We start from the raw sequence: 13,063 nt of genomic DNA, 5'->3' as shown, positions 1-13,063 counted from the left end.
TCATCATCTCCTCCAGGGGCAACCTCACTCTGTGGACCCCTACATACATCCCCACAACTCGTGCAAACATGTGCTAAGCAGGGGGCAGCCCTCACCTCCCACAACTGCTGTACCAAATTGCCCGACAGGACACTCAATGAACCTAGAGCATAATCCACTGCTCGATGATGGGAAGGTGTTAGAACAACTGGTGATGAAAGAGGAACCAATGGATCATCGCACACATAGTTTCTAACCCTGTCACTCAATTTTGCTCCTGGCATATCCTGGGGCATGGCTCTCCCAACCCCCTGAAAAGATCTAATATCAAAGTAATTGGGCTTTTTGCCCAATTCAAATTCTGCCCATAATTTTTTCAAAAAATACATTGGGACCTCATGATTGGAGTGTGGTGGATGGTCAAAGACCATCCACCACCTCTCCCAAAAGTGGCTAGCAATGCCTGGGTGCCTACACCATCGAATAGAGATCCGTGGCTTCTTCGGATCTATCTCTTCACCCATCTTAGGGTTCACAAAATATTTTTTCAAATCTATTTTTGTTATTTTTAAATCATTAACTTGTTTGTATGTGAGGCCATCTGCGTAAAATGCACGCAATCCCTCACGCCAACTACGATAGCTATCTAACTCGTTATCTAATGCCTGCACAGACTGTACAATGCCTTGCATACTATCTGCAAGGTGTAACAACTGAGGGGGTGGATGAGGCTCATGCGTAATAGTGTGAATATCTCTAATCAGAGCATCAATATTTGTCCTATTTGTCTGTAGCAACTGCTCTGGTGGAGGTGGAGGTGGAGGTGGAGGTGAAGGGGGTGGAGGTGGAGGTGGTACTATACCTAATAGCTCATCTATCTCAAACTCATCCATCATGTGAAAATAATCTGCATATATATACAAACATGAAAATTTACAAACTTGAAAATTTACAATTACAATTACAAACATGAAAATTTACAATTACAAACTTAAAATTTTCAATTACAATTACAAACATTAAATTTTCGATTACTTTTATAGGATTTTATATAGATTGTTACAAACAGAGATTAATTGAAAATCTATAAAAGACATTTAAGGGAAGAATTATTCAGGATTAATGTAATAAATATACAATTGAGTTGTTTTAGTAACCTTTTGAATCTTTAGGCTTCACTACAAGCCACCACAATGGTATACCAACAAGGAAACATGAAACTCATTAGGCCTTTGGGCTTTGTTTAATTTCACTTAAAATGAATCCAAATTCATCTCGTCCTTAATGAAAGGCGTCATTAATATTTGACTATCTTCACTTTTGTTAATAAAGAGAACAAAATATAAGAAGTCTATTTTGTCTTACAATTTTAAATCCCCCTCACTAGCAATAATTTCACTAAAAAGGAAAATTGATTCAAGTCTAATGGGTGAAGGCTCATTGCGAGATTCTCCTAAAAAAAATTATAAAAGTGATTTTTGTAGCTCCTTTTTTACCTACTTAAGTTGTGGAAATTTTTTATGTTCTTTTCATGTTAAGCTAGCTAAATGTCTCAAGATTTTTACCCCTAGATTTTATTTTCCTTTCTTTTGACATCTATTAATTTTAAGATAAGAGTTATTTCTTCATGAATTGATCCTAGTCGATTCCTCTAACTATGATTAATCAATTGAGAGTGTTTAGCTGCATTTCTATCCATTCCTTTCCAATAGAATGTTCTTAAAAATTGGAATTACTATTCCAATCCTTACGGATTTTTTAGGATTATGATCTTTTTAGTAGAGCATATGTATTGGTTATTCTTATTTTTAGAAGCTCGCTTCATCAATGTTCGACAAGATATATGAAGGGTTGATCATAAAACTACATATTTTTTTAAAGTTGAAGGTGCATTTGGGCTTTAGAAGATCTTCCATGACTTGTAAAGTCAAAGGAGGTGATCTAAAACCAAGCATATAATTATTTTAAATTTTATAAAATTATTATGCTCAATCAATTTGGGAAATATAAAAATAATATCCAATCTCTTTACTATTATAATTAAACTAGTCCCTTTTGTTTGTCGATGTGAGTGTTCCCTTTCTAATTTTAAATTACAAACTTGAAAATTTACAATTACAATTATAAACATGAGGAGGCATCATAGGTTTCTCTATTCATCCTTTTGTGGTAAAATTAGAAAGGGATAACTATGATTCTTTTGTAAAATGGTATCTTCATAAGTTTTAGGTGGTTTAATCATTTTCCTTTTATGTATGGAGTCATACCTAAACTAGAAACACTAGAAAATATATAATCTTGGTGTAACATCATTGACCACGTAGGAGTGATTTGATCTAGTATCAAGATCATGATTCTATGTGTATTGCATTGGATATTGATTTCCCCCACACACTTTGGAATAGACTTTAGGAGATCCATGGAGACCCTCATATCTCTCCATTCCTAGAGGATCCTATTGTAGATTGTTTCATTCCCTTTGTAGATGAAGATCGCATACCCTTCGATGGTGATACTTAAGAGGAAATTCATTATATCATATTAAATAATTTATTTACTTAAGATCAACTTTTATTTACATATTAAATAATTTTCAAAATATATTTTAATTATGTACATCAATTATATCAATTAGAATAAACATTTGGTAATGAAATACAAGCAATTATCATAAAATTTTTAGAATCAATTCATTCTAAATGTAAAATGATACATACACATATAAATATATAATCAGATTTTTAATTTAATATATACTTGGCAAAATAAATTTATATAGACGTGTAAATTTTTAAGTAATTTAGTGGGGTTTATAATGAAACCTATCCAAGAAATTTTTTCATATATTAGAATACATAACTCATCTACCCTATATAGACCCCACCCTCAACTCTCCCTTCTTGTTGGTTCTTATTTTACTATTTCAATTAATGCTTTCACATAATATAATACATTCACTTCCAACACACACTCTACTATTTTCATGTGCATTTTGCAAACCAACCAACACTTTACTAATATTGCTACAATAAGATTGCAATACCTCAAACTCTTGATGTACGCCTTCTATTTATACTTTCTTGCTTTCCATTTGAGGCAAGTAGGTCACTAAGTCCAATCCTTTTGAGAAATCAACAAACATTTCTTAGACAACCCTACCTTGATTCTCCCTTAACAATTTTCATGTCCATAATTAAAAGGAGTCTTAAGATCCATTTTCATAAGCCTACATTAATAATGAACATAATTAGGTTGAAGAAAAACCCCTCTTAGATAAAAAAATTTGTGATGTTACCTACCTCCATACTTGTCTCAAGCATCATAGGTAGTTGGGAGCTTATTCATAATTCTTAGTAACATGTGATGGATTATAAACATGATACTTCGCAATTGATAATAATTCTATTTCATCTAAAATAATTACATATTCCCACCATTGTGCAAACTATGCACTAAAGAATTACAAGGTGATTATTGCCTAGTGATAGATATTGGTATAACAAATTACATTTTATTACAAATTGGTATAAGATAAACCAAATAATTATAACATACACTTTCATGGCCTACCCTTATATTGACATGTATGAAAACATCATGATGTAGTGATTGTATTAGTTGATATCCACTTGTAGCCTGGACAATTCCTACACTATCTACAATGACCCATTTCTAATCATAGCCAATCCTCTTTATCATGCAAAAAAATGGGCCACCATGCCCTATACATGAGGTCTTAATTATTAGTTGTTATCATTAAGACCAACACTAACACTACCCTCAATGGTCTTCCACCATACTTGTATAGGCCTTAGTTCAATACTCTAACCAATATATTTTTGACACATTATGACACAATGATGGTGCATAATCTTGAGAGGTCACCTAAACACAATGACATCAGGGGCTCCTCAAAATTTCCCTCACTATATTCTATGCCCCTCTAATGCCAATCCCTTTTACTCATTTGCATTCTTCATTCTTGATGTGGATTTGGCCATGTGTGTATGATTGTGCCATTTACGTTTTGAATGTAAATCTTTCAGTTTTACTTTGATCTTATTCTAGATGCTTCATTTGTTGCATTGTATGCCCCTGAGTGTTTATTGTTTTCTTACTTTGATATATGTTTTGTGATTGCTTTGGACCCATGATGTGTTGGATCGCCTTATGGTGAATTGTAACTTTGTAGTTACATTGAGATGAATGATGATCTATTATACCTTTGTTGATTGTGATAGACTGAAAACCAAAAAAAACTAAATTTAACTCTAAAAGCTCCAATCAAAAACTAAATATATGTTCCATTTGATACAACACTGCTAGGAAAAACACTGATCACTAAGCACCATTTAATTTAGGGTTTAGGGTTTAGGGTTTAGGGTTAATCAACCAAGATAGTCAAATTTAGGGTTAATCAACCAAGATAGTCAAATTTAGGGTTAATCAACCAAGATAGTCAAATTTCTCCTAGGACTTGTTCGTTTTTTTCTATTTAGGGTTTAGTGTTCGTTTTTCTATTCAGGGTTTATTGTCTATTTTTTGCGTCTAATGTTTATTGTTCGTTTTTCTGTTTAGGGTTTATCGTCTGTTTTTTGCATCTAATGTTTATTCATTTTTTTGTTCAGGGTTTATTGTTTGTTTTTTGCGTCTAATGTTTACTGTTCATTTACGTTTTTGTTTTTTTCCTACGGTTTAAATACTATTCATGTTTTTTGTTTTTTTCCTATGGTTTTTACTATTCATGTTTTTTGCAATATTTGAAAACTGAAAACTATTTTAAACATGAAATAAAAGACGATTTTCAAACTTTAAAACATAAAAATTAAAAAATAACAATACATTAACATTTTTTTATGAAAAACAATAAAAATAAATAAAATAGAATATAAAAAATAAAGCTAAATACCTGGAAGGAGGTAAAAATGGTCTAGGGGTTCAGCTGAGGTGAAAAAAATGGGTACCCGTGCTCCTTAGAAATGCCTGCCCATTTTCCAAACAGTAAAAATGATGGGAAAATGGTTTAAAAAAATAAATAAATACATTTAAAAAACGGACGCCTATTTTTTTCAAATCGGGTGCCTGATTTGAAATAAACGGGCATCCGTTTAGCTTCGGGCACCCATTGCTAAACAGACGCCCGTTTTTGTTGGCTCGGGCACCCGAAGCTAAAATCGGGCACCCGTTTCTAGCAAGCTCATTTCCCAACCCGCAGACTTCCACGGGATTGGGACCCAACTCTGTACGTTTACCCACATGACTTCTCATAGAGGCTGGTTTTTGAAGTATGAAGAGTATAAATGTGTGAAGGTTTATTTGGGTGATGATTCTCACCTAAAGGTTGTTGGTCATGGAAGAGTCAGTATTTGATTTCTTGATGGTAGAGTGAATGGGATTGATGGTGTTCTTCATATCCCTAGTTTGGCAAGGAACTTACTTTCAGTTACGAAGCTATGTGATGTGGGTGTGCAAGTTGTTTTCTCACATGGTCTATGGAAGATGACAAGAGGCTTTATGGTGCTTGCTAAGGGTGTTTGCATTGGAACCTTATATAAGTTGGATGCATGCATGGTTTAGTGCAATAGTCCTTCTGTGAAGTCCAAGAAAAGGGCTTTGGATTCTTCATCCTCACCATTATATCAAGTAGAAAAGAAGATTGTTGTTTCAACATGTGATAGTTGTTCTTTCTGGGTACCCAAGGGTGCAAATGCTTTGGAGTTGAAGCTCCCAATAGAGAAGACAATTTTATAGAACCAAAGATTTGGTCATATTGGTGAGAAGGGTCTTAGAGCCCTAAAAGATTAGAGCCTTGTTGAAGACCTTGATGACTATAATCTTGATTTTAACTTCTTCAAACATTGTGTTTATGGTTAATAACATCGTGTTTCTTTTTATTCGAGTTCTCATAAGTCTTCTAGGGTTTTGGATTATATTCATTTAGATGTGTTTGGTCTTGTTAATGTTCTTTTGATATCTAGATATGTGTATTTTGTCACTTTTATAGATGCCTATAGTAGAAGGAAATTTGTGTATTTCCTCAGAAGTAAATCTAAAGTTCTTAGTTATTTTAAGGAATTAAAATCTTTGGTTGAAAAATAGACTCATAGAAAAATTATGTGTTTGAGAACTGACAATGGTAGTGAGTTTTGTTTAGCAGAATTCAACAAGTTTTTTAAGGACCATGGGATTGAGAGACACAAGAAAAATACATACTCCCCATAGAAAAATGAAGTTGTGGAGAGCATGAACAAAATGCTAATGAAGAGGGCTAGGAACTTATGCTGAGTGGTGTTGAGCTTGAATAAAAGTTTTGGGTTGAACCAACAATCACTACATGTTATCTGATTAATAGATCTCATACTTTGGCGCTAGTTGAAAAGACACCCATGAAGGCATGGTCTACTAAGAATCCCTTGTTGAGACATCTTAGAATATTTTACTGTGAGGCGTATGCACATGTGCTAAGTGAGAAAAGATCAAAATTGGAGAACAAGGAAGTGAAGTGTATCTTCATCGACTATGGTGTTAGTGTGAAAGGTTACAATTTTGTGATCAAGTTGCATAGAAGGTTCTCTATAGTAGAAGTGTGATTTTTCATGAGTTGAAACCTTCCACTATTTACTTGTAGCCAGAGAAGGACTTGAGAAACAAAATAAGTAGGTAGTTTAGATTCCTTCTACCCCTAAGAAAGAAGAACTATGAGCTTTGAGTGGACCTGATGATGAGGAGAGCTCAAGCAACTTTGAAAAATATGAAGAAGAGAAAGAACCTTAACCTCAACAATTGAGGGGGTCTATTTGTGATAGACAACGACTTGATAGATATGGTTATTCACCAGAAAGGTTTGGATATTTTATTTTGGATTTTAGTTGCATATTTGCTTTGATTGCTAACAATGATGAGCCTAGGATTTAAAAAAAGGTTATGGGTATGTAATCAATGCAGATTCCTAGATGGAAGCCACAAATGAAGAAATGGATACATTAAAGAAGAATGCTGCATGAGATCTGGTACCTTTTCTTGAAGGATGAAAACCTATTGGATGTAAATAGGTGTTCAAGAAGAAAGTGGGTCTAGATGGTAATGTTGAGAAGTACAAGGCATGGTTGGTTGTGAAGGGGTATTCTCAGGTGGAGGGAATTGACTATGGTGAAATATTCTCTCTTGCAGCTAAGATGAGACCCATTCAATTTCTGTTATCACTTGCAACAACTTATGACTTGGAATTATAGTAGATGGATCTGAAGACAATGTTCCTTCATAGTGATTTGGATGTGGAAATTCACATGTCAGAGACAGAGCATTTCATTAAGAAAGGTAAGAAAACTTTATTTGTAAGTTGAAGAAATATTTGTATGGTTTGAAATAGTCTCCTAGAATGTAGTATCTAAATTTTAACACCTATTTGTTGTCTTTGAGATTTCTGAGATCTAAATTTGACCATTATGTGTATTATAAATTTGCAAAAGGTCACATTCTTATTGAATTCCTGTATGTGGATGATATGTTGTTTATTGAAAATGGTAAAAGAATGATTTCAGATTTCAAGTCTCAGTTAGCAACACAATTTAAAATGAAATAGCAAGAAGATATATTCTTGGGATTAAGAACAATAGAGATAGAGCTAGAAGAAAGATTTGGATGAGCCAAAGTAAGTATGTGAACTCTGTGTTGGAGAGATTTAACATGTCAACTTGCAAGCAGTTAGTTGTTCCAATTTTACAACGGATAAAATTTTCTGTGAAGGATTGTCCAAAATATCCTACTAAGATGGAGGACATGACTAGAGTATCTTATGCGAGTGTTATTGGTAGTTTGATGTATGCTATGGTCTGTACAAGGCTAGACATTACTGAAGCAGTGGGAGTCCTTAGTCGGTATATGGTTAATCTTGGTAGAGTGCATTTAGATGCACTTAAGAGACTGTTTAGGTATTTGAGGGGTACTTCCAAGTATTTCTTGAGTTTTCATGGTTATCCTATTGGACCTTGACATTTAGTTTGCATTTGTGGATATGTGGATTCAGATTGGGTAGGTGACATCGACAATAGGAGATCCACTAGTGGATATATTTTCATGATGTTTGGTGGTGCTATTAGCTGGATGAGTAAGTAGCAAGCTATAGTTCCTTTATCTACTACAAAAGTTGAGTACATGGTAGCTACTCACGCTTGTAAAGAAACTATTTGGCTTAAGAGATTATGCTCGAATATTGATTCTATGCAGGTTAGATTACTATCTACTATGATAGCCAGAGTGGTATTTGTTTACTGAAGAATCCTACTTTCCATGCTAGAACAAAGCATATTGATGTATAGTTTCATTTTGTTCATGATATTTTGGTGAATGTTGTAGATGCACTAATGAAACCAATGCGCATTAAAAATTTGAGATGGTGTGTTGAACTAATGGGGCTTGAGGCCTTGAGTGGATAATAGAGTTTCAAATCTTGAAAGGTCTTTGACAAGTGGGAGAATGTTGGGATTAAGGTTTCTCAACCTTAGAGTCCAAACATGTATATTTTACTACACCCACTTTGGAAGTCCTAAAATTAGGGGACTAGTGTCACAGGTTGCTATTTTGGAACTATGAAAATTAATTTATTTACTATGACAATCACTAATTTGGTGGAAGAGTCATGGATAGTAATTATTTGGCAATTGTTATTTATGTCAGAGTTAACTTTCATGTGTTGTGAAGTAGGTGTTGCATATGGAAAGCTAACTGTTATGGATGAGTTAGGCATTCTTTTATTGGAAGTTGCTATGTGAAATGTGTGATGGCTTTAGCAAAGTTGTTGTTTATGACACCAAATACCTGTTTGGCACTGGAGTTAGTTTTGGAAACCAGGGGTGTTTTTTCTCGTGTTGAGCTCTATAAATATGTGGTTTCTTAGTGTATTTTGTATGATAGGTTGGATATTTTATAAGAAGCTTCTAGGTGTTAGATATTCTCTAGAATTCTTTGCTGCTATATTTACTCCTAAAGAGCATTGGCTCTAGGCATTGTATTGTAACTGTTGGTTGTTGCCAACAATAAAATTGAGTTTGGCTTTTAGAGTGTGGATTTTCTCTCGAAAGGGTTTTCCCACATATATCTGGTGTTGTGGTTTTATTTGTTTAAATATGATTTTATATGTGTTTATCTAATCTGCAATAGTTTAAGAGTTTGTAAGATGTTTTTGCATCATCTCTTCTGTTAGATTTAGCATTTGGAAGTGTTATTCCACACTTTGGCTTCCTTTCAATTCACTCTTTATATTGACAACCTTATCAAAGTTGGCAACATATTCACTTATGTTGACTAAAACTAGTTTCAACTTTTCTATGCCACCTACCAACCCATTCAACATAATGAGAAAGTTCATAACTCCACACACCACCTTGAAGAAACTATGACAATAGTTTGAAATGCCGATACGACATCAAATTTCAATGGTTGTCAACAAGTTAATGGGCTATGTTAAAGCACCAAAAAAAAAAGGCAAATTAAATATGCATCAGTGTTTTGCGCAATTTCATAAAGTTATCGGTCAAAGGTTGTGAATTATCTTCATAGTACCGATATTAGAGACTAGCAAAATACTATCGTGAAACATAGAACTTTCGGCAATGTGATTATGCTTAACAAATTGGTGCATATTGTAAAGTTCCCGATGTAATGGATCCCACCAAATAAAGAGTTATTTGTAGTCCGGTTTTAAAGTGCATAACTCATAAAAAGCTTTTTATACAAACTTTCAAAGCCAATTGTTCAAAAGTGCCATTATGTAAAGCCAACTAACTATCAACAACAATACAAATTTGGGTTGAAACCATTTCAGACCGTAAAAAGAACAGGTTAAAAGAAGTCAAAATAAATACACGATTAAAGGGTTTCCTCTTGTGAAAGAGGAAGTTTGTCATAAGGAAAGCCAAAAAAAAACCACTATATTTTGACTTGAATATCACGACTTTCTTTGCTTGTTCCGTCCACTCCCGAAGCATGCAACCTGCACTGCGTCATGCAAGTATAAAACACCCGATGTCATTTGCCTATAGTATAATAATGTATCTAGACAAAAACATATTATATTTTAAAACATGTAATCAAATAAAATTGGGGATGAATTGAATAATAAAGGAAAATGGAATTTATTTATACAAATATTTTTATAATGCCGTGGCGAGAAACTCGTGGTGATCAAAACAGTAAGCCGTATACTAGAAGAAACGTTTTGGAAAATAGGGGAGATGTATTCTTCAACCGACGCGCTAACCCAACTATATTACACAGTTGGATTAACCGACTCCACACTGGTTTTTATTACACATGATGGAAAGCACAAGGGCCCCTCCTCCGCTCCCTTTCCCTGTAACGGCTGCTCTAAGCCTTTGAATACCTCGTACACAATACAAATTCTGAATCAAAGTGCAAATGTGTCTCTTAATTCTAATATAAAATAGAATAACAGGCCTCAGAGTGGGTAGGTTGCTTGCAACGAATAGAAAAATAGATTGAAGGCCTCAGCATACGCGTCATCCATGGAAAAGCAGTGGAGCTGCTGATTCACGCCTCCGGGCCTCATTAAAATTATGCATTTCCAGTACGAAGCAGGAAGCACGCGGAGAAAAGATTGAGTTGTTCAATAATTAAACGTTATGCTTATGCATCTTAACTGCAAAGAGACATGTGATCAAATTACTTTGGTATCAAACATGTGGGTGATTTAAGATTTGCTCTGTTATATAACATCACAAGTGCTGATCTCTAAACTCAACATTCTATCACACTCAATCGGATCAGCTGCAAATCAAGCATCTCCTGCAACAGATCTATGGCAGTTATTATAGTTTTAGGCTTGGTAGTGTTAATATGTGGAGTTTTCTTAGTGAAGCGGCGCAATTCGTTTGAGTTTTATGGGCCTAAATCGTATCCTTTTGTTGGGTGCATGATTTCCTTCTGGAAAAACCAAAGCAGGCTTTGTGAATGGTACACAGAGCTACTAAGAGACTCCCCCACGCAGACCATGACAATTCAGCGGTTGGGCGCCATTACCACAGTGATGACGGCTAATCCAGAGAACGTGGAGCACATACTGAAGACCCGATTTGAGAATTATCCCAAAGGTCACACCTTCAACGAGATTCTGCACGACCTGCTGGGCAATGGCATCTTCAACGCAGACGGAGAGCCGTGGAGAATGCAGAGGAAGATTGCAAGCTACGAATTCAATACAAAATCTCTGCGCAATTTCATTGTTGATTGCGTGCAGGCAGAGACGACGGATCGTTTGCTGCCTTTGCTCGAGCAAGCTTGTCAAAGTGGGAGTGTTCTTGATTTTCAAGACGTTCTGCGGCGCTTTTCATTCGACAACATCTGCAAAGTGGCATTCGGAATGGATCCAAACTGTCTCGACCTCAGTCTTCCGCAGTCTGAGTTTGCAGAAGCCATGGACGTCGCAAGCTACCTGAGTTCCAAAAGAGCGCGATCTGTGATAAGCCTGGAGTGGAAACTCAAGCGGGCTTTGAACGTCGGCTCCGAAAAGACTCTCGCTGAAGCAGTCCGTGTTGTTCACAAGTTTGCCAGAGATATTATCGACAAGAGAAGTGTGGAAGGGGATCTCAAACCAGACCTGCTCTCAAGATTTCTCCAGCTAACTCAAGGCAACTTTGAAGAGGACTGTTTACGAGATATTGTGGTGAGTTTCGTGTTGGCTGGCAGAGATACCACGGCTTCTGCATTGACATGGTTCTTCTGGCTCGTTTCTTCCCATCCCGAGGTGGAGGAACTCATTTTTAACGAAGTGAATAAGTTAAAGGCCCTGTCATATGAGGAGATGAAAGGGATGGAGTATCTTCATGCGGCGATATATGAGTCAATGCGGCTATTTCCTCCTGTTCGCTACGACTCAAAACAGGCGCTTCATGATGATTATCTTCCAGACGGTACCTTCGTGAAAAAGGGTAGCCGAGTAACTTATCATCCCTACGCAATGGGGAGAATGGATAGCATCTGGGGCACAGATTGCATGGAGTTTAAGCCAGAGAGATGGATTAAGGACGGTGTGTTTCTTCCGCAGAGGCCATTTAAGTACGCTGTCTTTCAGGCTGGTGCCCGCATGTGTTTGGGCAAAGACATGGCGCTCATTCAGATGAAATATATCGCTGCTTCTGTGATTCGTGGATTTCGCTTAAGGGTTGATCCCCAGCACGAGGGACATTGCATTCCAAGTTTAACTGCAAGTATGAAGAATGGCCTGCCAGTTGTTGTGGAAAAGCGAAGCTCGTGATTGCTTGTCTTGTGACGTCAATCATGTCTTAGAATTGTCTCCATTGCAATCCCTCTCAGGAGCACTTACCATGTGCAATGTATAATATTTATAACTATTTTTTTTAGAAAATTCATTCATACCTGTGAAACATGTACGACTAATTGTACTTCAATAAGTTTATATATGACTAAACAATCAATCATACGAGACAAGCTTGCTTTTTTTCGTTAGCTAAAAATGAGCAATATTTTGCGAACTTTTTCAGTTACACGAGACAATTTCTTCAATCATACGAGATAAGTTTATTTTAAAAATGGATCTATGTCAGATTTGGAAAATATTCAAACTCGAAGGAATATTAAGAGATTAATGGCTTTTATATATAAACAATATCTATCAAATTTTTTCAATTATATAAGATATGTTTGTTTCTTTTGTTAGATTAAAAATGGATCTATGTCAAATTTGGAAAACACTCAATTGAAGGAATATTAAGAGATAAAGATATTTAATATATATGAATAATATCTAGCAAAATTCTTCAATCATATGAAACACGTTTGTTTCTTTTGTTAGATTAAAAATTGATCAATGTCAAATTTGGAAAATATTCAATTGAAAGAATATTAAGAGATTAAGATAATTATATAAGAAGAATGTCTAGCAAATTTCTTAAAGCATACGAGACAAGTTTGTTTCTTTTGTTAGTTCAGATCTAGAAAATATTTAATTGAAGGAATATAAAGAGATTAAGATAATTATATATGAATGATATCTAATGAATTTCTTCAACCATATGAGACAAGTTTGTTTCTTTTGTTAGATTAATAA

The 13,063-nt window shown here is 35.1% G+C and overlaps 1 protein-coding gene across 1 annotated transcript; it reads left to right on the top strand.

Annotated features, from left to right (window-relative positions):
- Positions 1-10,771: 10,771 nt before the first annotated feature.
- LOC131029069 (cytochrome P450 94C1) lies at positions 10,772-12,290 on the top strand. The gene has a single exon (XM_057959463.2). It carries the CDS (start codon positions 10,796-10,798, stop codon positions 12,248-12,250), a length of 1,455 nt encoding a protein of 484 aa, XP_057815446.2. The 5' UTR covers positions 10,772-10,795; the 3' UTR covers positions 12,251-12,290.
- Positions 12,291-13,063: the final 773 nt, after the last annotated feature.

Source organism: Cryptomeria japonica, chromosome 3, assembly GCF_030272615.1.
Source record: "Cryptomeria japonica chromosome 3, Sugi_1.0, whole genome shotgun sequence".
NCBI classification, from domain to species: Eukaryota; Viridiplantae; Streptophyta; class Pinopsida; order Cupressales; family Cupressaceae; genus Cryptomeria; species Cryptomeria japonica.
Note: the sequence above shows the minus strand (reverse complement) of the source record. Positions and strands in the feature narration are given on the sequence as shown.

Bases quoted from the DNA above. Each gene is read 5' to 3' on its own strand.
- LOC131029069 (XM_057959463.2), top strand. From the start codon at position 10,796: ATGGCAGTTATTATAGTTTTAGGCTTGGTAGTGTTAATATGTGGAGTT.